The following is a 26,814-nucleotide window of genomic DNA, read 5'->3' on the forward strand; positions in this document are numbered from 1 at the left end:
GACCTGGTGAAATAACACTGGCCCACATACTTCAGTGTCCACAATCTTCTCTCTTACAGTCTTCTCCTTCTAGAATGTTCTGTCACTCTAGCAAATTTTCATCAGATACAAAGATACTCATTAGGGATCCATCAGGGCTGCTGCACAACTTGAAAGGCTGCCCTGACAATGTCGTGTGATGGGGCTGCTGCAGACTTAAAGCTTCTTCCAGGCAGTCATGCAATGGTCTTTGAAGGAGCCCTGCGCAACTGCCCAGATGCAGTTTTAAGTCACATTGCAATCGTAACAGGCCCTTAACATCAATGTAGGGCTGCCTGTCATGTTGGCCACTATTATCTCATTCACATGTGTATACTTTAAACATGCAGTGTTTGAAGCAGACCCACATTTTAGTTGCCAGACCACTGCTGACATGCCATTCATCTTGTTTAGCATTAATGTACATTTGAAGAACCCAGGTAAGTGGCTGACAGATGCTAAACACTTTAAATATACAGCAGCAAGCGGCAACTAGTGCCACAGAGAGAATGTTAACATACCACATGGGGTGACTTTTCCCTCATAGAAGGGAGACTTCTGAAAATCCAAGGGGATTTTATTTTTAGAGGAGGAAGAAGGTCTTCAGGAATCAGTGCACAGGGATGTGGGGAGATAGTCTTTCGCCTGTGGCTTTCTGTAGCAGTATATTTTATCTTATGGTTTAGACTTTTTGAAGGAGGTTGACACCGTTCTTCATTAACACAGAATGTGTCCCTGTAATGTGCAAAATGCTTCTTATACCAGGGACCATGGATTTCACAAAGCATACAAATCCCTCATGCTTGTAGGCTTTATCTAAAGGCATACAGCTTTTGCAGCAAATATAGGATTCTCTTTTTCTCACCAACTATCACTGGGTTTGTTCAGTTTGTGGCATATGGAGCTTTACTTCATCTTTCCATTCCATCTTTCTCTCCCTCCCTGTTTCTCTTTCTACTGATCAGCTGAAATCTTTCAGAGATAAAATTACAACTAGTCAATCCTCCTTAATGACTTGCTCTAGTATTACAAGGCATTATATCTTTGCAGGATGTGCATTGCAATTTATAAACATCAGTGGGGCATTGTTTGCCTGAATGTTGCTCTATGAACTCCCATTTGTAGAGCTGCTGATCCATGTTTCAAGTTACTCCAGGGCAGGCCTGCTCACTTACTTAGCCCCCCCCGCCAGCTGTTTTTGAACTACAACTCCCATAATCCCCAGCCACAGTAGCCCATAGCCAGGGATTATGGGCATTATAGGCCAACATCTTCAGGAGGGCTGGTTGATGCAAACTCTCTTGCATGCAATTTGCACTGTACCAGGTTGGCCTGATTTTTCTAGCTTTAGTTGTTATCCCTTCACTAATGCGATAGTAGAATTGTATGAGATTTACCCCTCTCTCTATCTCCCCCCTTTTAACAGAAAAAATATTTGAGGCGACTGTATGAAATTCGTAGTATCCTCGAGTCTTCTGACTTTTTTAAACGGCATGAGGTAAGTAGTGGGTGAGGGCTCTGACGTCCAATGCAGCGTGAAGTCATACATCCTCACAAACGATCTCCATTTCCATTCAGTTAATACAATAGACAGGAAATGATAGATGTGTAGGATGCCCAGAAGCAACCCAAAGGCCCCCACTCTGCCCCTTTCTCAAAAGCAAATTCCCTCTTATCCAAACATTTTAGATTAATTTGTCCATATCCAAATTATGGTGTGCTATCAGGAGAGCACAGAAGGGACGCTCTGAGGTAGTGCGCACAGGCAAGTCCTGCCACTTCTTACAGGAGAAGCCCTGTGGGTAAGCATGAAGTGAATTGCATAGGCCAGTTCACACATGCATGTTCACCGCTGCATAATTGCCTCATCAAGTGGAGAGTTGTGTATTTGAATGAGCCCTCACAGATCAAACATCGCAGACAGAAGATCACATCACCTCTAACCCTCTGCTTTTCAGTTGAGACTGTCATGCATTCACCTGCAAGTCATCTCATGCTGAGTTAATCAGGTGGTATGCATGCATGTGTGAACTAGCTTTCAGGTGAAAGACATTAAGGGGAAATTTGTGTGTTCCATTTTTCTCCGGATTTGAACTAAACTACTGAATGCCTGGAATGCTGGCGAGAGTGTCATGCATTCATTTGACTAGCTTCCCATAATCTCCAGAGATCTGATGAACAAGGGAAGGACTGTAGCTCAGTGCAGAGCGTCTGCTTAGCATAGAGAAGGCCCAGGGGCATAGCCGTTATTGGGCGACAGGGCTCAAAGAACCCAGGCCACCCCCCTCAGGGGCCATGCCTCATGGCCTCGACACGCCCCCTGTGTCTGATGTCAGGTGCGGGGGCGTGGCATAGCTTCTGAACAGGGCCATGCAACCCGGTTCGGGAGGAGTGGCTCTCCCTGCCTTAAAGGCATAGAGAGCTGCTTCTGGCCGCACTGCGAATGCAGCGCTGGCCTCGATCTAACTCCCGAATGGGGCCACACGGCCACGTTTGGGAGCTAGACCACACTCCCACGTCTGACATCAGATGCGGGGGCGTGGCTTACTGCTCACGTCTGATGTCAGATGTAGGGGGAGGGGAGAGGGGTTGGCTGCAGCGGCCAGACATGGGTCGCCGCTGGCTTCATTCCGCTAGTGAGAAGGTCCCAGGCTCAGTCCTTGACATTTCCAGATAGGACTGGGGGAAACTCCTGCCTGAAACCTTGGAGAGTCACTGCCGGTTAGTGTGTGTGATACTGAGCTAGATGGACCAATGATCTGACTTGGTGTAAGGCATCTTCCTATGTTGCTATATCCACTTTGAGGCTGAGTCCATAGCTCAGTGGTAGAGCATCTGCATTGTATGCAGAAGGTTCTAGGTTCAATCCCTGACATCTTCAGGTAGGGCTGGGGAATACCCTTTGGAAACCCTGGAGATTTGATGCCAGTCTGTGAAGAATATACTGAGCTAGGTAGACCAACAGTCTGATTTAGCATAAGGCTTTGTTGGGCAGAAATTCACACGCAGATTCCTAGGGCATCTGTCACACTGAGGATGCCCCTGAGCATTAACATGTGCTTTAATTTTAACAAACCACTGGCATTTTAGATCAAAGGTTTATGTGGAATGGAGCCAGCAGCAGCAGCAGCAGCAAATTTATATCCATGAGAGCTTTCAGAACAATAGATAATAATCTCTCTCTCCCTCCTCTGCAGGTAATTGGAAGTTCACTGCTGTTTGTGCATGATGACAGTGGGCATGCCAATGTGTGGCTCATTGATTTTGGAAAGACTACCCTTCTCCCAGATGGGCAGACCCTGGATCATAGGATCCCTTGGCAGGAGGGCAACCGGGAAGATGGCTACTTGCTGGGACTGGACAACTTGATTGATATCTTAGGAAGTATCTTGGAAAGATGAGAACAGACTAGCCCATGTCCTCTATGGGATTGCTCCATAGTTTTTAACTTTTGCAGAATAAATCTCTCAGTCAGAAGGAAGCCTTTTAAAACTCTTGCCAGACTCCAAAGAATCAGGAAATAGCAGGCTGCTGCAGAAACAGATGGAAGTGCACAGCTAGCCTGTGGTGATCTTCTGGGAACCTGAGCAATCTCGGGTTAGCCATCAGATTTATGGAACAAACAGCAAGAATCCTGAAGATTTGGACATTGGATCAAGCCAACTGCTTACTGGTGAACCAAGTAATTCTCTATGGCCCTTTAGTGAACCACAGTAAAATCTTGATTGCCTGGAGCATGTGGGAAGGAAAAGATCACAAATCTTTTGTAAAAGAGCTACCTTCAAAAACAACAAGCAGGCTTCCTTTCTAAGCCTCATGCTCTCGCTATAGACAGGGCTGTTCACATTCCATGCATTCACTTGTGTGCCATGCAGCTTCAGACATGTTTATAGAATTTATAGATTCTTTCTTTCTTATAAAAAAAATCTTGTAATTCTCATGGCAGTGCAGAAAAAAATGTGCACAGATTGCTGCTGAAGCTTCAGAACTGGAAGGGCAACTTAGACTTTGGTGCTCTGTGCAACACCTTACCCCTCTGCCTCTTTGTGTCGCTTTCTCTGCCAATCCATTTCTGTCCTTTTGGGGGCGGGTATTACTACCCTAGTCCTTGCCAGTATTGTGGAACCTACCAGCAGAACTCAAAAATATTACAAGCAAATTGAGGCTGTAGTTTTGTCCACCATTATGTATGAATAAGTTGGTGATGCTGTGTGCATATTAATTTCCAAATAGTTCTTCTACCAAGACCTCTTTATTTTCGCAAAAAATAAAATGTCATTCACTGAAGATGGTGTACTTTACACCGAAACTGTTTTGCTTTTAACCCGTAACAACTGATGAATGACATCTTAATTTTTTTGCACAAATAAAGAGGTCTTGTGGAAGAACTATGTATGAATAAGTCTTACTGGTTTTTAATCTGACACATAACTATGGGCAGGATTGCAGTCCGAAGGGTATACAAAAGGCATGAATTTGCATAGTTTTATTCCAGTTCCAGAGTCTAGATATAATGTGTGCATGTGTCTGGCCCCACTGTTATAGATCAGTCTGGGTCAATTCTACCTTCTAAAGGAGACGCCATACCTTAGAGAAAGAAAAGGTTACAAACGGGAGGGTCGGATTCACATCAGGTTTGATATTAGTGCCTCCTTATGATATGCTAGTCTTCATCTGAGAATGTTCTTAAAGCTCTTCAGGTGTTTAAGTTTGTTATTCTAAAGACTCTACACATTCCAGGTAGAAAGCAGTAATGTTTTGATGGTGATTTCATCCAACTTTAGTTAAGTTGGTGATGATCCAGAAGTGGGCTCTTGCCAGCTGGCATGCATATCTGAATGCCAGTGTGATTATGTTTCAGCAACTCAGTTTAGTAAGTGAAACTACTACCAACTTACACAGTTAGTCAAAATATTTTACATCCTGGGATCAGATCCTGATCTTGTTGTTTGGGGGTATATATATTTTGTCCTTTGATTGTTTCCAGACAAACCACTTCTACTTGAGTGTACCAGCAGATGCTACAAGGATTAAAAGAGAATAGTTCTCCCCATACAAAGAGATGTACTAGGGATTCGAAACATTAGGTGCTAGGCACTTGCTATGGGCAGAGAGGAGAGCTTGTCTGGTGGTATCAAGCATGACTTCTCCCCCTAGCTAAACAGGGTCCACCCTGGTTGCATTTGAATTGGAGACCACATGTGAGCATTGTAAGATATTCCCCTCAGGGGATGGAGTCACTCTGGGAATAGCAGAAGGTTTCAGGTTCCCTCTCTGGCTTCTCCAAGATAAGGCTGAGAGAGACTCCTGCCTCCAACCTTGGAGAAGCTGCTGCTAGTCTGTGTAGACAATACTGAGCTAGATAGACCAGTGGTCTGACTCAGCATACAGCAGCTTCCTATGTTCCTAAATTATTAACACTTCAGTGGAATGTAAATGAATGTAGCAGTCAGTCTGAGTTCAGCTGTGAAGATGATGCTTGATGTAACAGGAAAACACTGTAAACAATTCTCCTTTCTTCTGTGAAATGAAAATGGCTTGACCAAAAGCTACTATATGCTGATCTTGCAGAATATGCTTTTCTGCTATGTTCAACTGACTAGTCATGCAGTTCCAGTATGCATGATGTTTCCAGTGTGGTGCTTAACCATATATTTGTACAACTATTGGTTGTGATCAGACTTTTGTACATGCTCATATTGAGTTCTTATGGGCTATATAACAAAGCTGCACAGATTCAATAAAAAGCAAGGGGAAAGCTATGGCCATTGTTTAATGTTTGGGCAACCATGGCTCCATAGCCGCATCTCATGCAGTCCTTTGCCCTATTCAGACATTATGTTCAACACTTGTAAAATCTGTATACAGTGCTTGCTCTGCAAAAGTTTATTTTAAAACTTGCCAAATTCTTGACCAGTAAGTTCAGAATTCACTAAAATGCACACTTGTTGTGGAATCCTAAGCAACGTTTGTGCCAGTGCACAAATGTTTTCAAATTTTTAGTGTCTGTTGGTATCCCTTGAGTACAATGGCCAACATGATGCATAGCCTAATGCCGGCATTTCCCTTGCACCGGAGCTGCTGTGCATGTAAGATCTAGCCCTGATTGAGTTGTACAAGAACACAGTTGTGCAGTGACTCAGAAATGTGCACCTGCACTTGAGCAATTGAGTTTCTGCTACTACTATGACTATTTATATACTGCTTTTCAACAAAAGTTCTCAAAAATGCTTACACAAAAAATTAAAAAGTTGGTTTGCTTCTCTCACAAACTAAAAAAAAATCATAATTTTAAGCGTTCACTGAAAACAGTGGAAACTCCATTGCAAAAGTGAAAGGGCGCATTTCTGAGTTGTTGCACAATTGTACTTTTATACAATTTTGCCAGGGCTAGATTTTACATGCAGAGCATGCTGGTGGTAGACTGTGAGGCTGTTCCCATGATCCCTGGAAAGCAAGCTAAGGGAGCTTAGCCCACTTTCCAGTGATCCACACTTTCCAGGGCTTGCGGGCGAGCCTGGTGCTCCCAAGGTGGCTAGCCCGCCTAAAACACCTTCCCCTTAAACCTGCTCATGCGCTACTGCAGCGTGCAGTGACACATGAATAGACCCCTGACTGGGAGGCTATAATCCCTGCCACCCCCACCCTGATCCCCGCCACCCCCACTGGCTCCGTGATGGAGCTGGTAGTCTTGTGGGTGGCTGATTTGGCCACCCAGGCCTGAACGACTGCTTGTGTGCGGGGAGAGCGGGCTAAGTGTAGTGTAGAGCCTCTCTGCATCATGCTGGCCACTATGATTATGCTCTAAAACAACCTGCTTAGGATGAAGTTTGTGATTGATCATCCATGGGACAGAATGTGTACTATAGAGTTAGGTAGAAGAATCCACCTAGAAGGACTGAGATAATATTTATTTGGATGTAGCTTTGAGTGATAATGAGAAGCAAAATTGAAAACAGCAGTTGGGGTGGAGGGCAGTTCTATTTGGAATTGTTTCACTTTTAAAGCCTTCCTGCATTTTTAATGGCAAATGACTCATTTGTAGATTGTTGCTTCTTGTGGGTGCAAGGAGGGAGGCTGAGCAACTGGTCAATTTCATACTGGCCTGTGTAGCAAACCCGTTTTTTTGTTTTTTGTTTTAAAGGCTGTTTTGATCTACTAGAGGCTTGCTTGAGGTTTCTAAATGGAAAGTTGGTGGGGATTTGCTTGTAGCACAAGAGGTTTGTAGGAAGTGGTTGGGTAAGCAGGAGTGTTCACTGGATGTTATATAGCCCTATATCTCAAAGATTTGGGGTCGGTTACACTATAAAAACAGAATTAAGAAATGCAGCAATACAGCAGCACTGTAAGCAGTGTTTAAAATATTGAAACTACAACAAAATAAAATTAAGGGACCTCCACTAAACCCAAGACCACCCACTGAAATGCTTTCACTGGCCCACTCAACATATGGAACCATCATATAGCTTTTGAGCTCTCCCCCCCCACCCCCCGCATATAGGATTCCTGGGCCTAACAGCCTCTCTCCATCCACCTTTGCCAGTTCTGTGGTGCCCATGAGCCCCAAGAAGCTCTTATGGCTTAAGCACTTCCCCACACCTCTTCCCAGGGCTCATTGGTTGTGCTGCCTAGCTTTTCCCCAGACATTTCCCGGCCTTACCCTAGTACTCTATGGCATCATAGAGTACTAGGGTAAGGCCCTGGTGAGAGCCCCTGGTCGTGCAGTGGTAAAAACTGCTGCCCTGTAACCAGAAGGTTGCAAGTTCGATCCTGACCAAGGGGCTCAAGGTAGACTCAGCCTTCCATCCTTCCGAGGTTGGTAAAATGAGTACCCAGAATGTTGGGGGGCAATATGCTAAATCATTGTAAACCGCTTAGAGAGCTTCCAGCTATAGAGCGGTATATAAATGTTATTGCTATTGCTATTGCTATCAGGTTCTCCAGCCTTCACCCCCAGCTGGTTTTGCAGGAGCACCCACTCAACAGGGTTTCTCACTCAACTGAAAAATTCTTTTCCATTTGTTTCTGCAGCAGATGCAGGGCATGTTTCATGCAAACTGCTGCTGCTGTGGGGAGCCACCAGTGGGATAAAGGTGACTCTTGAGGGGGGAAACTCAAATAAGAGATTGTGAACCACTGTTCTTTAAAAACGTGTTTTGGTTTTTTAAATTAATAAGATGTCAGTTCTAGTAAGGGGAAATATAATAGGGCTACAGGACAGCACTTTGATCTGGATGATAAGAAATCCACCAGGTCTGCTGATCTTGCTTTTCTCACGTCTTTTAAAATGCATACTTGGACCTGCCTACCTCACAGGGTTGTTGTGAGGATCCTAAGTTGTTTTAATGCATTTACTTAAATTCATGGAAGAAGAGTGCAATATAGAGAACTGCAAAACATTTGTGTTTCCTGTTGCATAGACATTTGTGGAAATTTCAGTCAAGGACAATATGTACTTTAATATGACATAAGAAAAAAATCACTAAAGGTCTGTTGAATTCACCTTCATCTGTTGAGTTCCATGAATAGGCAACATTGATGGGGAGTCATGTTTTCAAAGGGTTGAGTCGACTTTGGCTACAATTCTGCTCTCTTACTAAGAATCGGACAAAAAAGTTTGTCTTTTAAGCAGAAGCTGTTGCTCTGAACACTACAGTGCAAACATTATGCTGATTCTGATATCCTAACTGTATAGATTGAAAACTTTAGTATTTCCAGATGCCTGATAACTAATAAATTTTAACTGAAAACATCTGTCAAGATTTTTATATTGGAGGTTCTTCTGGTATCTTTTGACATTTAATCTTTGTCCTTCTGCAGCAGTGATGGCCTATTGTTTTTGCACTCCACTCTTTCTTTGGACATCCGATTGCTGTTTGTCAACTGGCAACACCTGAAGATAGGATTTTACTTTTTACCAGGGGTGGGTGGGTGAGGGGAATGGAACTAAATGTTCTCCAACCAGTGGGTAATACTACCATTTTGGTTTCTGTTGACTCTCTACCTAGTGCACCACCTGAAATTAATCTCCAGCTTTGCTATTATAGAGACTACTTTGCTGGACAGCCATCTGTCATCGGGGATGCTGTAGCAGATTTCTTCTGAGAGCGGGGGGGGGGGACTAGAAGACCTCTAAGGTCCCCTCCAACCTGTGTGCTTCAATTAGTGCTGGGGATATAATATTCGCAGCTAATTTTCTGGTGGAACAGAAAATGGAACATTTTAAAAAATGGAACAGAATCACACATATTTTCTAAAAATGGAGGAACAACCATTATTGTCTTGTCATTTCAGAAGCCCTGGGTGCAGTCTGAGATATCCTACCTAGTGAGGCTAATCAACATGAGTCTGTCTTGTAACTTTTAGAGGTATTACATGATGCCCAGTTACCCACCCACCTCTTTCTTAACATTGAAGGGTTTTTGAGAACTCGAAAGCTTGCTTAAATTTTGTGGCTGACATGAAAATTACTCAAAGTAGTCCCATTGAAATTAAAACACCTGATTGCCTGGGAGTGGGGCCTACAGAGCTCAATGGAGGTTCTGCTCATCTGTCCAGCATGGGGTAAGGTCTCTTCCAAGCCCCAAACGTCCCCTTCTGATTGTGTGCAAGTGCCCACTGAGTGTAGTGGTCTAGCTCCTATGCTTTACAACACCCTTCAGTTTGTATTTCATAAAAGGTTGCAAGCAAATCCTTGGGTGCCTTGCACTGCTTTTCAGTGATTGGCTACGCCCTGACCTCAGGAGTGCCTGTGTCCCATGGAAGGCTACCTGAAGAGGAGGAGGAGTCAGTCTGCCTGGTGGAACAATAATCTTTTTACTCCTGGAGTAGGCTACAAGGAGCTGGTAGTTCAGGTTATTTATCTTTGGTTTCATATGTGGTGTGACTTCTCTTTCCCGCTCTCCTTTTGAAACCCAGGCCCCCTTTTAATTTTGTAACTGTTGGTCTCTGTCTAGAGTGTCTAATCCTGAAACTCCCCATGGCCTAGCTGTTCAGAGCACGTTGGTGGGAAAGGGGAGTAGCTCTGGGGCTAGCCATCCTATCCTGTCAGCAGGGCTGTTACAGCTGTTGGTACCCATGTTAGTACAGGGCATGGCCCCATGTGGGTTCCAAACCACTAAGACCAGGAATCTAGCTGGTAAGTGTGTGTATATATAAATGGTATTCCTCTTCCCTTGCATCCAGGAAGGGTTAGTTGTTAACAAGAGAAGAACAAACAGCTGTGTTAGGATGTCTTTATTTCTGTGCAAATATAGAAGTATACATTTATCGGATTTGAAATTGCATAGAAGCAGGCTTGTTATCTATAATATTTACAGTGACCCCCCAAAGGGCAGGATGGCAAGCGGTCTTGCCATTCTCAGAGGTAAGCACAGATCAAAAGCAATTCATGACAGTATAAAAATGTGAAGAGGATGACAGCTTCATCAGAGAAGCTATTGTCAGGGTTCTCTGGTGCTAGTGAGAAAAGGTAAGGAAATGTGGTTGACCACAGACAAATTAAAGAGGAGGGTTTTTTCTGCTGAGAAGAGAAACTAAAGAAAGAGTGGTGGATTGAATGAGTGTCCAGATAAGGGAAATGTATGAGGGCAGCACAAAATGTCTCAAAGAGGGGGAATGATGCAACTAGGAGTTATGGGAAAGAACCCCACAAACTTGCCTAAAATTTAAACAACTCATTTTAAGCTAGTATCCCTGATGCAAGCCCCAACCCCCAGGCCTTAAAATGTGAATATGAAATTTTACAAGTTAGTTCACAGATGTAACATGAAGACATAGCAATGAACTCACCAGGCCCTGATCTTCCCCAAACAACTCTTAACGAGTGTGAGAAAGTGATTTTTAGTAATGGAGCTTAACTAAGGACCAAGGGAGTTTGTTTATTTAGCCACCACCCAGATATAGCCAGACTCCCAGGGTGCCTGTTGTGTTTGCAGAGTCATTTCTCCCCCATCCCCACAAACCAGCATGCAACCCAACTATCTGATTACTTGGATGTATTTGGGCCTGATCCCAGTCTTGTCCAGAGCCAACGGGAAAGGGTCTATGAAAGGCTGTGTAAGGTCATGAATCTATAATGAAAATTGCACAGATGCATATGTGTATTACTTATCATATAAAATTATATGGTGGCAAAGATCTGAAAGATCTTACCTTAATGCAACAATTAAGGACCACCAAGGGAGAATTGTCTGAACACAATATGAAGAGTCTCTGTGGTCTGTAGCAATAGGAAGCTGCTTCTTCATACAAAATAGGTATATAGCAAAGCTGTTTTTTTAAACAAGTGATTGGTTTGAAAATTGTCACAAATAGGATGTTGACAATACCAGAGTTCAATGCAACCCATCCCAATGGGTCTTATTTCTTACTTAGCATGTGTAAGAGTGTACCCAATGTTCAGAGGCTGGCTGAATGGAAATGCTGGTCATAGAGGACATGTGAGCAAGACAGTCAAACAGGCACGTTCAGAGTGAATCCTTATAACCAGAATAAGAGGTGAAGTGGTAATGTTGGTGGCTCTTTTGTGGGCTTAAAACACCGATTTCTATGGGCTGGTTGAAGGAATCGGATTTATATTCTGAACTGTAATATATTTCTAAAAAAGGTGGTGGTACTCTGAGTCCTAAGTTCAATAAAGGTTAGGCTAACCATGATGTTAAACACTTCACCTTTTGACTTTAAAAAGAAACAGTCATAGGGAACCACATATATCTTGGGACTGTGACACAAATGTAGAGGAGGTTTAATTCTGTGCACCTTGCCCGGCTGCTCCGGGAGTCAGGCTCAGGGAAGTGCAGCCACGTGGTGCCCTGCTCCCCCCCGCCCTCCCCCCCAGAGCCCCAGTAATGCACTGCCCAAGTGCACAATGCATTACTGGGAGATGTCCACCCTGAGTGTGTCCGCTGTAGCTGCAAGCAGCTGTGGCAGACACACAACCAGTTAACCTGTTTTTTGGGCACACTCGCACCCAAAACCTGAGTTAAGTGGTAGGCGACAGAAGAGGGCTCACCACCACGCTGCCACCACCACTGTGACCCGTGTGGCTCCCGGCGGTTCTCACAAGCTGCAACAACTGGGCTGGGCTTCCCTAGCCTGGTTTTTGCTGCTTATAAGAATAGCTTCAGCAGATATTGTCATGTTTAGGTGATGAAGGGGAAATGCCTCTTAAGATGGTTCTTGCCATCTGCAATCTTTATAAATATATTAAAAACCATTTTTTTAAAAAAAGCCCAGTTTAAGGGCACCATTTTTACTTTATCAAAAGTTTGCTTTAACTGATTAAATGTTGCAAACATCATTCCATATAGGGTCGTAACAGGTAACATTTGTATCAAGTGATTGTTCTGTACCTGCTGGCACTAGAGATGGAGATGAACATTTAAGCAGGCACTAAAAACCTCAATTGTTCTGGGCTACTGTGACCTAGAGAACAAGCTCTTCAGCTTTCTGCTTCTCCAGTTTTCCAGCAACTGACATTCTTCTGGTACAGAAGAAATGGAGCATGTACAGAAGAAATGGAGCAGATCTTCTCCTGCCTGCTGTGGCCATGAGCCATGTGTGTACCTGTTATGTGTGAGTTGAACCTCTCTTTGAACTGAAAGGACCAAGCCCCAATTGTTCTTGAATCCAGTAATCTTCAGTAAACTGAATCTTGAATCCAGTACTTTACCTTTTCAGCCACTGTATCCAATATAAACCCAGCTGATGATGTTTCCCACTCGGTATACCAGCCTTACTGGTGAATCAGTAGGAAACAATTACAATATGTTACAATACTGTAACAATATATGATGTTAGGAGACAATAGCCTATGTGTAGCTCATGATTTTGTCATTTCTTACCTATTTATTAATGGAAGAGAGCATTTTCCCCCAGAACAGACTGGAAATGACCAGGTCTGTTGGCCATTGACCCTGATTCACTGTTAACAAGGATGTCATTACATCCTGTAAACACTGACACTGGCTTAGTAGATTAGAACCAATGTTATCATTTGGAATAGTGGGTTTGCAGTGCCAGAGTCCAGAGCAAGACAACATTAACCTATCCACTTTTAGAACATGATGGGAGGGAAGAGGACAACAAAAGTGGGTTTGTGCAGCCCTCAAGGACATATTCCTGCCAGCAAAAGGGACTTTGCGGGAAAGGGGAGAAAAGCTAAAATGATTAGCTTTCCCTCTCTGCTTGCACTGGGCTGCAGAGCAAGGCTTCAACACAGCTAGGCTCCCGCTGCTCTGTGAGAGTGCAGCCCTTCTTCTGTTCTCGTGAGCTGCAAAAGATGTTAGTGGCTGACATAAAGAGCAAGGATGCTCCAGTGCAGTAAGAGAGCAGTCTAACAGAACTTCCCAACTAACTGCACTGGCGTAGTGGGTAAGTGGCAATTTTTGATGACCTCCCCTTCCCTAGGAAGCCCTCTATGCCACCTGAAAATATGTCCCCGAGGTCTGCATCAACCTCAGGGACATATTGGGGGGGCACAGAGGGCTTCCTGGGGAAGGGGAGGTAGTAAAAAAAAATGCTGCTTTCCTGCTGCACTGCTACAGTTTGTTGGGAAGTTCTGCTAGGCTGCTCTTTCACTGTGCTGGAGCATCCTTGCTTTGTATGTCCGCCACTGTGAGTTGAAGATCATCAGTTATGTTCCACATCAAGACTTCAAAGGATCCTTACATGCTTCCGCTCCAGGATTCAACATGCCAATACAGCATATGTACTGTAACCCACAGTTATCAGATATTTTGGTAATGGGATCAAAACAAATACCAGTCTTTACCTATTAAGTCAGATTTCCCCTAAACATTAACATGCTTCTGGTTGGCTTTGCTTCAAGTAAAAACCTTTGTTACATTTCATCTCAGAGAAGCTCACCTGTTGTAGAAGAACTGAATCCTAAATCTTCAGTTTACAAAATGTACTACGACTGGAGTGTGAATTACTTGCTACATTTGAACATAGAGCTCCTTGTAAATAAAGTTCATTAAAACAAAATGTCCAGTTCACTATATACAAAGAAGGATTGTGTATCTAAGACTCCTGAAACCTCCAGGGTCAGGAATTGAGATCATCTGAGTTAGATGCAAAGTAACTTCCAGTAATCAGAAAAGAGATCAGTTCAATTTGCTTCATTTTCTGAATTCTAATGCTCTTGCTGGGCATCAAATATTTTCTTGTTTCCGCAATTTGGTTCTTTTCTTTTGTGAATACAATGATCTCTTACTAGTATTACTTTACCTTTTCAGCCACTGTATCCAATATAAACCCAACTGATGATGTTTCCCACTCAGTATACCAGCCTTACTGGTGAATCAGTAGGAAACAATTACAATATGTTACAATACTGTAACAATATATGATGTTAGGGGACAATAGCCTATGTGTAGCTCATGATTTTGTCATTTCTTACCTATTTATTTGATGGTAGAGAGCATTTCCCCCCAGAACAGACTGGAAATGACCAGGTCTGTGGACCATTGACCCTGATTCATTGTTAACAAGGACGTCATTACATCCTGTAAACACTGACACTGGCTTAGTAGATTAGAACCAATGTTATCATTTGGAATAGTGGGTTTGCAGTGCCAGAGTCCAGAGCAAGACAACATTAACCTATCCACCTTTAGAACATGATGGGAGGGAAGAGGACAACAAAAGTGGATTTTTTGAGTGCTCTTTCAGATATACTTCCATAACAAAGTCCTGACTCTTTGGAAGAGTACTCCCTGTTATACAGGTGTAACACTCAGGTCATCAGACAAGGAGAGGCCAGAGTCTCTTTCCCTTGATGTTTTCTCTGGCTTAGAAAAAAGCTTGCCATCTCGATGCAGGTTGGCATTCCTCAACACTGTGGTTGACTCTGCTGCCAAAATTGAAGGCTGGTCAGTTTCATAGCAGAGATCATCATAAGCATAATTCACATTGCTGCAGGGGAAATTCTGTAGCTTCACCAGTTCGATCCCACCAATATCAATGTGAGGAGAATGGTTCTGACTTGGAGATTCTGGTGACGTGCGGGAACTAGGGGAGGAACTGCAGTTCCCATCAAACCCCGAATCTTCTCGCTCTTGAGTTGCTTTGAGTTTAGAGCTAGGACTGGGCTGGCAAATGCTCTCCAGGACCCAGGATCCATAAGTTGGGTTCCAAAGGTTTTTTGTTTTATTCTTCAGCTTATGTACTGGATTACTGGTAGATTCCAGTTTCTGGTTCAGGGTTGACTGGGTCCAAGCTCCACTGCTGGAATCACTGGAGGAAGGCATGCCTGGTCCTCTGGCTATCCAGTTACCAAGGTTCTCCACCACCAGCTCCTGTGGGCATTGTTCATATTTGTGCCCTGAATTATGGTCTTCCAAGGTTCTGGGGCTCATCTGAGGTGTAAGGGTAGGGTTCCCCAGCAAAGGAACCATCCCACTGGAACTGTTTGGATGCAGCACAGTGCTTCCTTCATCCTCTGGTGTTGGGCTGCATTCAACAGGCAGCTCTGTATTGATCACATCAGGATCCTGAAACACAAACAAGGATGGTGGCCCTCTCAAATATTATCAGTTGAAGAGGTTGGCTGACTCCCCCTCTCACCCAAACCAGACACTATATGCAAATAGCAGGAGTATGCATGTGGGCACACATACATGTGCCTGCATGCATGAGCTTTAACCTTTTCCTGTTTCCCGTTACCCCAGTGATGAACAGAGCTATTTTTTTTCCATCTGACTGCAGCTACTTGTGCAATGTTGCTACTCCAGAGGGTCACCAAGCCTCTGGGAGCAGCTTCTCAGGGGCACAAAAGGACTAAAATGCTCTGGAACACATGCAGAACACCGTGTGGCACACTCTGGATCCTGGTCTAAGTATCACCCATTGGCTGTAAGACAGCAACATTTCACAAGGTGGATCCTTACCTGTGTGCAGTACTTGATTCTTTCAAGAATGGTGGAGAAGTTGGGTCGGTACTCAGGACTATGCTGCCAACACTGTGTCATAATCCGATAACTAAGAAAACAAAAATACTCAACATCAGAAATATCAGATTCATTTTAACATCCTAGCTGTATTTTCCTTTTCTCTCGGGGACTCAGTTTTGAGCTTCAAACAATGGCTGACATCCAGAGCAACGAACCACTTGTGGAAAGACTTTACGTTAGCACAAAACTGTTGCACAAGCTAGTAGCACCGAGTCTGGAGCTCACATTCTAGAGTAGTCTTGTGCTACCAAAAGTATGCTTGTGGTGTGCTGAGGAATTTCTGGCCATGAATACTCATAAAACCAAGGTGATGGTGTTTGGTAGGAGATCGAAAAGGCATTGCTGATCCATAAATGGTAATAGCGCTCCCTCGTTGTGTCTCAAATGCGTCGCTTCGTTTAGAGGCGGGCATTGCCAAGATAGTGGCCCAGGCTTGGTTACACTTAATTAATTACTGGCACAAAATTAACTCTCATGGGTTGGGCTTGGTTTCTTTGGTTTTAAAGGATGAATATCAGTCTATTTGGAAGGAAAATGTACAGGTCATACTGGGCAATTTTCTGAGCAATTCATATGCCCCTTAGGCCCAGATTTAGTCAAAAAAGTTTTAAAACAGAGTATCTGGGACCTGGAGAAACAAAGCGACCTGAGTAGGGTCTCTATTGGAGTTTATAATGATTACTTCTCAAGTTACCCACTTCCGGCAATTTATCTTATGTACTTGTCTGCTCTGACCCAAAGGAGAGCATTCTCCCAGGCTCGCTTTAATGTCCTGCTATCTATGGTTTTGGAAGAAAGGTATAAGGGCGTCCCCTATAAGGATTGACTATGTGCCTGTGGTGCAGAAGTGGTTGAGACAACTGCACATGTGCTTTTGCACTGTACCTTTTACAAAACCATCTGTACCTCCTGGCTCGAACCTTACTGGTGCAAATTTTTGGGACATCAGGATGAGTTCTATGTTGAGCTCTTCCTGTCAGGTCAGCACAAGGAAATTACCTTGTCCATGGCCAGATTTTGTGCAGCTGCTATAAAAATTAGAAATGTTTTAACAAATTTTAATTGATATGTTTTATGTGCTATTCTTTTTCTTTTCTTTCTTTTTTCTTCTTCTGATAATTGTATCATTGCTGCTTGTTGTATGTATGGTCTATGTTTGGTCTTGTACCATTAAAAAAAAGCATACACGTTTCTTTTATATGTATGAGCCCCTGGTGGCGCAGTGGTAAAACTGCCGCCCTGTAACCAGAAGGTTACAAGTTCGATCCTGACCAGGGGCTCAAGGTTGACTCAGCCTTCCATCCTTCCGAGGTCGGTAAAATGAGTACCCAGAAAGTTGGGGGCAATATGCTAAATCATTGTAAACCGCTTAGAAAGCTCCGGCTATAAAGCGGTATATAAATGTAAGTGCTATTGCTATTTATTTCAGTGGGAACTTTTGCGCTATGAGAGTCATAGCATTCTTGCGCAATCCCCGTTTTTAACTTCTTGGCAATTACAAATTTTCTCATTCCACAGGTGATTCATTGTGCTGGATGTCAACCTCTGTCTTTAACTAGGAAGTGTCCAAGAAAGCAATGATTCTGATCACAGGTCCTCAGAAGGAATGTCCTTCAGCTGACCAATGTGCAAAGTCAGTCAGAAATGGAGGCTCTCCTATGCTGGAAAAATGCCCGGATGCTGAAAAGTGGCCAGTCAGTAGACCAGTTTTGTAACTTAAAGGAAACTTTCATATCAGCTTCAGTGAGGAAACACTAAGAGTCTTTCTCCTTCATGTTTCTACTGCCCCTTGGGGAAGAATTCCATTAATGGATCTCTCTTTTCTGGGCTCTACAAATGGATGCACATGAATGTGATCTGCAATTTCTGCCACGTGTGTAGCCAGTAGATGCAACGTTTATCCCATGCTTGATGTCTTTTATGTCACTGAGCACAATTCCACTCCATTTGTGGCCCATGCATATTTGGCATTGATGATAAATTTTACTCACTCTAAAATACTTTCTGGCCTTGTGGCCTCGCTTTTGACATTTCTGTAAGAATGAAGATATACTCACACAGGCCCTGGGCAGTTCTTTGGTGGATCCATTCGACCCCCACTGGTGACAAACTCTAGCACTTCCTGGTTGGTTTTGCAAGGATACGGCATATAGCCCAAGGAGAAGATCTCCCAAAGCAGCACTCCAAAGGACCTAACAGAGAACCGGTGAATGCAACCCATGACCCTTTGATTGGTACTTTAATAGATTTATACCTGTACAGCATTAAGACTCACACTAAACTTATATACAAGCTGCAAAGCTTTCACAGATGCAAGATACAGCCCAAGACACACATTAGATTGGATACAGCCTAATACACATGGGTTTGTTACAGGCAGGACAAACATGAAATAACACCATATGATGACATTGCATGCCCACTGCTAGCTGGTTTAAGAGGCACTTTTCAAAGTGATTCTAATCTCTTTATATTAAGCAGGGGGAGAACAACTGTCCCTCGCCAACCCCAGCACAACATCGCTCCAATGGCTGTTGCTGGTATCTACCTTGTGTTTCTTTTTTGACTGTGAGCCCTCTGGGGACAAGGAACTATCTTCTCTTTATTCTTTTTCTATGCAAACAACTTTGAGAACCTTTTGAGTGCTTTGAGAACTTTTTGTTGAAATGCAGAATAAATAATACTAACTTGACTGGTGCAGAGAATCTGCATGCTAGTTGATCTCTGCGCCCCCTGCCACAGCCTCTTCACCCCTGAGACCTCCCCCATCTCTAGCATGGTGGCGGCAGCAGCACTACTTTCCTTCCCTGCGCCATCTCCTCCTCAGGCCTCCCTCCTCTGCTGCCCTCCTGCTCCTCCTCGTCCTCTGGTGGCAGTGCTCACTGCCCTGGAGGAGCCCACTGGCTGCCCCTCCGGTTCCCCAGCCTCTGGATCACCAGCCTCCCTCCTCCGGTTCCCCAGCCCCTCCGGTTCCCTCCTCCGGATCCCCAGCCTCCCCCAAGCTCTCCCTCCCTGTGCTGCCTCCACGTCAGGCCTCCCTCCTCCACCACCCTCCCGCTCCTCCTCAGCTGCCCTATCAGGCTCCTCCAGTTTCCTGGCTGCCCCCAAGCTTTCCCTCCCTGCGCCGCTTCCACTACGGGCCTCCCTCCTCCTCCACCCTCCTGCTCCTCCTCCTTGGCTACCCCTTCGGGTTGCTCCAGTTCCCGGGCCACCCCTGAGCCACCTGCTTTGGCCACCGCCATTATGCTGCCTCAGCTCTCACCGAGGCTCATAAAAGTATGCATGGTGTGGAGAAAGTGGATTGAGAAAAGTTTCCTTCCTCTCCCACAGTCAGGGAGCCATGCAATGAGACGCTTTGCAGGAGATTTAGGATGGACAAAGGAGGCACTTCTTCACACAGTGCATACCTGATATATGGAGTTTGCTGCCACAAGATGTAGTGATGTTCATAGCCGAAAGGGCTTTCAAGGGGGATTAGACAAATTAACGGAGGACAAATCTATTCAGTGGCTACTAGTAATGATGGCAACATCCTGGAGGAACAGTTTCAGAAGCAGTATGCCTATGAATATCAGTTGCTGGGGAGCAACCATGGAAGAGGGGGCCATATGCCTTCATCTCCTGCTTGTGAAGTTCCCAGAAGCATCTGGTTGGCCACTGTGCCAAAAAGGGTGTTGGGCCTTTGGTCTGATCTAGCTCTTCTTATATATCCATATGTTCTGAAATCGTTAACCTCGGCATTCAAATAAAGTCTGTACTTATTTTCTGTTCTCTCCGGTATTTAACTGAAATTAATTTTAAACTGTTTAATTTGCTTTTATTTTGAGATTGTTTTTACTGTATTTTGTGAAATGTTACCTGGTTTCACTGTTTTATAGTGTGTTTTAAATTTTGCACACCGCTTAGAGATGTACCTATCAGGCAGTATAAAAATAAAAATATGATAAATAAATACTAACTGAGAAATTACTACATCTGAAAAAGATTGCTGCCCTGATTAGGCTAGGGGACCTAGGTGTGTGGACACAGACTTCCATACACCTATGACTACCTCCACATGCAAACTGGAGCTGCAGTGTAGTTCCGCCTCCTCAGAGCCAGCTGCAGGGAGTGTGCATATGTTGTCGGGGTGCACCTTTCCTGAGGCAAGGTAGGGCAGATGTGTCAGTCAGCGGATTATTGGGGCACCAGCAGGGCGGCAACATGTCGTCTGCTGCCACCACTGGAGTAGCTCTTTGGAACTGATCTGACGACCATTGCAAGCTTTGCAAAGGGTGTAGGGAGAAGAGAGAAGGCTGCCCTCTTCTCCTCCTCACACCCCTTGCAAAGCATGCAAGAAGCACAAAAAGAGGCTGCCGGTGATCTTCCCTCCTTGTCCCCTGCACCACATTTAAACTTGCAGGGTTGGTTTGGAAAGGGGGCTGCCCCGCCCAGGGGCATGGGGCAAGGCAGCATTTGGCACCTTGCTTCAGGTACCATAATACCTCGGGCCGCTCCTGCATGCTGGGCCGTCTTAGAAAATAAGTGATAGCACCAACCTGCTGTTTAGGGGTGCAGGTGGGAGCCAAGCAGCTGACTGGCAGAACTGACTGGCAGGCCTATGTGCATTTTGACAGGAACCTATGGCATTCCTTTTTTTGTGGAGGGGGGGTCCCCTTATCTTCAGTAACATTGTATGTTTGCCTTACCCTTTCAAATTTACCTTTGCCCTAGGTGAGTTGGAAATTTACTTTGGGACACACACACACAAAAGCTTGTCAGGATTCCAATGGGAGCCCATAAGATACACAAAGGAGCACACATGGCAATGTGGTCCCACTTCCTTTGCTTATCTGGCCCCTGGCTGGTCTGATCTTCCCTGCCCCAGGCTTTTCTTGCACTGAGGTCAGAGGAAAAGATGTGTTGGGAGCACCATTTTAAGGGGATGCTGTGGGTCAGGCAGTGTTGAGGAACAACCCAGTGTTTCAGGACTCTGCAAACAAACTGCTGCTCTTTACAGGGATTAATCTAGAACTCCAGGCTAGAGTTCATGGAAAGGCGATTCACACTACTATGAGGCTTGAATTGCCCACACAAACAACAGTGTGGTAGCTGGTTTAAACATGAACATGTAGATGCTGCTATATAGCTCAATGCATTCTTGTGAAGAAGCCGGCCATGCAGAATGGGAGGTTTTGACCACCCCAACCCAAACCCATTTTTTTGGCTGTTTCTTGCAGAAATTTAAGCTATCCTGGTTTAAGCCCTCTTTAGAAAGATTCAGCTGAAGACAAAGAGACATCCATGCCCTGTGTATTAGAGGGCCCCCAGCTGCTCAGTCCCCCTGCTTTGCTCTCAGCAGTGACTGAAAGACATTTACCAGGTGTCCGTCTTGGAAGTGAAGATTCCTTCTAAGAAAGCCTCTGGGGGCATCCACTTGACTGGAAGCATGGCTCTCCCTCCTTTGCGATAGTAACTTGCTCTAGCAAAGCCAGAGAGAGAGAGAGAGAGAGAGAGAGAGAGAGAGAGAGAGAGAGAGAGAAATTAAGACCTGCAAAAGAAACTTCCTCAGAAATGGCAAAGCCCAGTCTACCTCCACTCCAGCTTTCAGGATATTTTCATGAAAGCAGGAACATGCCCATGCCCATGTCCTTCATTATAATAGACATAAAGCCAGTTTCTGGTGTCTGTCATTTGGTCATGCTGCTCTTCCAGTGAACTATACCCTCTTTCCTCTATGGACTGCACTGGAAGCACCTATAAGAAGAAGCTACAGTGGAAGGTCTCTTTCAGCAATACTGTCACTACAGCAGGACAGGCAGAATGTGCAGAGAAGAAGAAACTAACATATGGTTGTATTCCTGGGTTAATGGCTGACATTCAGACTAAGGAATGCTGGTACAGTGAACATGCTTTTGGGGGTGGGGTGATTTTCAGCCATCTTCCCTTCCTTTTGAAGCCCACTGTGACTCCCAAAAATATGACCCCAAGGGCTGTGTGACCCTCCGGGGCATATTGTAAGGGCTTTGGAGGGAGAGGGTGATTGACAAAAATTGCCCCTCCCCTGAAGTGTGTGCTCTATGTTCGCTGCATGAGTGCTTCCATAGAGTGGATGTCAACCAAAGTTTTCAAATTTGCACCACATCATTTATCTCCCCACACCAAGCCAAAGCTGCTTTTATAGCCTACCTGTAGATATCTCGAGCCATTCCAAAGTCACCAATTTTGGCAACTCGCCCTGGCCCAGTGCAGGTCAGAAGGCAGTTTCTTGCAGCTATATCCCTTTAAAAGAACACACATACAAGGTGGAAGTTAGTCGTTCAGAATTTTGAACTGGCTCCATAGATGTATATTGAAAGCCTATAGTACCTAATCATGCAAACATTATAAAGGACTCTTATTTCTTCAAGGGCAGTGTTAACATTAACATTTTCTCATTCAAATACCATTTACCATTTATAGACCCTATCCTGCAACTTCATAGCCTGGAAAATATTGCTATAGAATGTAACAGATTTCTTTTTACAACAGAGTACAGCACAACTCCAGAGTGTCCCTTGTTTTGAATACTCCTGCTTTCTAGGTAATTACATAAGAACAGACCAGCTGGATCAGGCCCAAGGCCGATCTAGTCCAGCATCCTGTTTCACACAGTGGCCCACCAGATGCCTCTGGGAAGCCCATAGGCTTATTATAAGGTAAGAAACACCCCTGCCATTTGCATTGCTCCCATGCACCTGGTATTCATATGGGATCACATCACAGGGCTGCTGTGGGTACCTGTGAAGGTAAAAGTAAAGTAAAGTGTGCCATCGAGTCGACGTCGACTCCTGGCGAACACAGAGCCAGGTTTTTCTTTGTGGTTTTTCTTTGGTAGAATACAGGAGGGATTTACCATTACTGCCATCTCCTGCCCAGTATGAGATGATGCCTTTTAGCATCTACCTATATCACTGCTGCCTGATATAGGTGTTTCCCATAGTCTGGGAAACATATCAGCAGGGATTTGAACCAGCAACTTCTGGCTTGCTGGTCAAATCATTTCCCTGCTGCACCATTAAGTGGAGGAAGCCTTTAAAAACAAAAGCTTTAAAGGGATTAAAAGAAACCTTGTGCAGCCTCATGCTCCTCACTGCATCTGGAGGAGCAACTGAGTCAAGCATACTCAGCAATTCCTGTATTGATGAGTTATGCAGAGGAACAGGATATAGGTTGTTGCTGACAATACAGAGAAAAAAATTAGCTACTGAAGTCAGTACAAAGGGAGCTGATATGCTGAAGGAGCCATTAATGATCAGCCATGAGTTTGAATAAGGAGCACAACTTAAGGCAGGATGGGTTATTTATTAAAATATCTAATTCTTGTACAGCCATTACATGTTGATACATTAATACAGCCATTGACATGACAAGAGACAGCATCCAGATTAGTTAGTCATGATTAAGCACCATTAAAATCAATGAGACAAGTTCATTGATAGTTCATAGAAATTGAATTAATAATAATAATAATAATAATAATAATAATAATAATAATAATTTGTCCTATTAATTTCAAGGGGACTTAGTCATGATTAACTTAGTCTAGATGCTGCCCATGGTTGACAGCTGATCTCCTAGACTTGAAGAGACACAAACTGATAACATTCACTAGGCTGACATGTTGGTGCAGAAAAGTCAGCTCTTTCATTTGAGTCAGTCTGCGTGCTGCCCATCACCAGCAGCTGATCTAGACTGTGACCAGGGCCAGCCTTTGACATTGAAATAAAGTGAAGTGAAAGCTGAAGTGAAAGTAAAAATGACACCAGTCTGATTGATATGGATTTGTGCAGCACAGCACAACTGTGGGGCCACCACTAAGAATGTCTTGTCCCTGACACCTACCAATTGCACTTTAGTTAATGGCTGGCCCCAGAATGTGGATTTTGAAGCTGATCCTAAGGCTCTGGAAGGTACATATTACAGTCATTAAGACAGTGCTGGATGTCAGCTGATATCTCCAATTATGGGAGTGCTGCTCCTACTGTCTTATTTTACTGTGTCAGAGCCTCCTTTAGCCTCATCCATGGGCAAAGTTTATAACAGAATGTATTACACATTTGTATCTACAAAACACACATGCAGTATCTGAAGGCTGAAAAGTAAAAACAGAAGCACACTTCTACAGTCCCTTGATGCAGCACTACCATCTAGTGGACAAGAAGAAGAAACACATACATACATACATACATAGTTCGTGTAGAAGGTATTCAAGAGGAACTGAACCATTGGTCCATCTGGCCCAGTATGACCCACTAAGTCATTCCCCCCTTTGCAACATTTTCAGAAAAATATAAAAGGGGGCTATGGTGTTTTATCTGTTTTCTAGTGAAGTTCAGCTGAGTTCTGTCACTCATCTCCTGCCTCTTTGAAAGTGTAAAATGGTTCACTTGCATGTTGTGCCATGTCACAAAGATTTCACATAATTAATTTTGTTAATACAAGTAAACAAGCCATAGCCAACACTGACTATGTAAGTGGAATAAGAACCAGAAATGCCTTGCAGAGACATTTCTCATCAACAGGGAGTGATCCATGTTACTACCATCCCCATATCCTGCTAACTGTGTAAAAAGAGGCATCTTTGAAAGTGAGGACTCTCTTATATTTAATGGAGGAGAACAAGTGTCCCTATCAAATTCCAGCACAGGCAGCATCGCTGGTGTCTCCTTTGTGTTTCTTTTGAGACTGTGTATCCTTTTCAGAAAGGGAATCATTTTATTCTTTTTTCTGTGTAAACCACTTTGAGATGTTTGGTTGTTGTTGAAAAGCACTAAAGAAATATTCTTGATTAGGAGTGTGCAGAACCAGTTTGAATGAAAGCAGCCCGGTTTGACTGGTTCAAGCTCGAACTGGATTTTTTAAAAGGCAGCTGGTCTGAGTTCAAATCAGGCTGGGCTAGGTCTGATACTGAATGGTTCGACACAGTTCAAGGGCTATGCTTATAAAGGGGAATCCAGTGAGGCTTCTTCTTTACAAGCTAAGGGGTGGGGAATCCTTAAAAGTCTTCTAAGGCTGGCTGGGGTGAGGCGGTGAGAGGGTACCTTACCGACTTTCGCAGCGGCGGCTCCTCTAAACCCCGCTGGCACTCTCCCCCAGCAGTGCGGCCTGGTGGCAGCCTGATTCTGGCCTCCACACATGTGCAGAGGTCATGCAAATGGCCTCCATGCATCTGTGGAGGCTGGAACTGGGCTGCCGCCGACCTGTGCTGCTGGGTGGGGGAGTGCCGGTGGGGTTTAGAGGAGGAGCCACTGCTGCCACCACCTTCTTGCCAGCCACCCCCTCCGGCTACCCTTAGAAGACTTCTAAAAGATTCCCCCACCCCTTTGCTTGTAAAGGGGAATCCTCACTAGATTCCGCTTTACAAGCATAGCCCTTGAACCAGGTCAAACCAATTCAACCCGGTTCGACTGAACGGAACAGATTTCTGGCCAGTTTGACCAAACCAGCTCGCAGATTGGCAGTTCAGTTCGAATTTGAACTGAACCGCCAAACCAGGTTCCATGCACACCCTATTCTAAAGAATACCTTTGCACATTGGGGTAAATCAACCACATGACAACTGGAACTGTACAAAGAGAGGCTTGCCTGATGTTAGCCTCCAGGACAATCTCTGCCTCTGTTCACTGGATTTTCATAAATTAATGATTCTTGCCCATGCATATGGGATACATTTCAACCCATTTTAAAGTATAATGGACCCCTGCAGTTCTGTCAAAATCCTTACTGAATCTTTCAACACAAGTCTCTGTCTTAGATGGCACAACTCATATTTGTCTTTGGGGATGCACATTCATCCACGATTCCCTGGAAAGCAAACCAATGGTTGCAACATGCAACATGCCTCACTTACCTATGAATGAAGTGGTTCTCCTCAAGATACTTGCAGCCACAAGCAATGTCCCTGGCTATGTTTAGCAGGTCCTGCATTGTCAAAGTGGATGGCTGATTCTGCATGAGCAACCAATGATAAATGGAGAAGAGATTAAATATAGGAAAGAAGCTGGGAGCAAAAAGAAATAGACAATACAAGGTAAGGTAACAAGCATGAATAACAGAAAGTGGAAGAAAGATGGGTCACAGACTGGCCCAAAACACTTTGAAGCTTGAGATTATTTTTTTTAAGATATCAAGCTAAATATGATATGACAACTGCGTGGTGATTAATTACATGTTAGAACACACTGGACCATGTGATTCCTAAGTCCAGGTCTACAAAGAGAAAGTGTCACTTTTTCCTTGAACCAACAGACCCTTTCAAGTTTCCTTTAGCTTTTAAATTCGCAGAAAGAAGCAAACAACGAGAGCAGCAGAATTAGCAAGCTGGCTCAAATACTCCTGGAATATTGGCTTTGCTGGAACATTCCCAGGGACTTTTACACACATGGCCTTTAGCTTGCATTTCTTCTGGAATGCAGAGTGCGAGTTCACATATCAGCTGGATTTACCCTAAAGTCACAGCGGGCTATCAGGGACCAGTTCACACACGATTCTGGCTTTCCCCGAATTAGGGCTGCACGTTCTAGCTTAGCCTGTATTACGTCTGAGGTAAAAAAATCCTCTATCTGCAGCAGCGTTTCCTGAAAAACCGAGGTTTCTGGTATGCCCTGACACTTCTCCACAATGTGTGTAGGGGCTATTGACAATAAATTGCCTTTTTTCAAAACTCGCACGTTTGTGTTTTGTTTTCAAATATGTGCTGGGTGGATTTGCGGAACGCCAGGAGTCAGCAGAGGGGGCCGCTTGGCAACTTGACTCGCTAGTCTTCCACAAGGAATGGGAGTTTCACAGTGTTGTTCCTTATTGTCTGCTTTCCCGATTG

General features: G+C 44.3%; 2 protein-coding genes across 2 annotated transcripts in view; one reads left to right on the top strand and one right to left on the bottom strand.

The window, feature by feature from the left end:
- ITPKA (inositol-trisphosphate 3-kinase A) overlaps positions 1-8,772 on the top strand; it is a 108,979-nt gene extending 100,207 nt beyond the window's left edge. The window contains exons 6-7 of the mRNA XM_053270810.1: positions 1,445-1,516; positions 3,216-8,772. Coding sequence (XP_053126785.1) covers positions 1,445-1,516; positions 3,216-3,419 — 276 coding nt within the window. The 3' untranslated portion in view covers positions 3,420-8,772. The remainder of the gene's footprint in view (positions 1-1,444; positions 1,517-3,215) is intronic.
- A 4,810-nt stretch (positions 8,773-13,582) lies between these two features.
- The window catches only part of LTK (leukocyte receptor tyrosine kinase), a 175,383-nt gene continuing 162,151 nt past the window's right edge, over positions 13,583-26,814 (bottom strand). Inside the window, exons 24-29 of the mRNA XM_053284560.1 lie at positions 25,846-25,943; positions 22,143-22,235; positions 21,334-21,435; positions 18,032-18,166; positions 15,912-16,002; positions 13,583-15,515 (exon numbers count right to left, since the gene is read on the bottom strand). Of these exons, the coding sequence (XP_053140535.1) occupies positions 14,742-15,515; positions 15,912-16,002; positions 18,032-18,166; positions 21,334-21,435; positions 22,143-22,235; positions 25,846-25,943 (1,293 nt within the window). The 3' untranslated portion in view covers positions 13,583-14,741. The remainder of the gene's footprint in view (positions 15,516-15,911; positions 16,003-18,031; positions 18,167-21,333; positions 21,436-22,142; positions 22,236-25,845; positions 25,944-26,814) is intronic.

Source organism: Hemicordylus capensis, chromosome 1 (genome assembly GCF_027244095.1).
Source record: "Hemicordylus capensis ecotype Gifberg chromosome 1, rHemCap1.1.pri, whole genome shotgun sequence".
Taxonomy (NCBI): Eukaryota; Metazoa; Chordata; class Lepidosauria; order Squamata; family Cordylidae; genus Hemicordylus; species Hemicordylus capensis.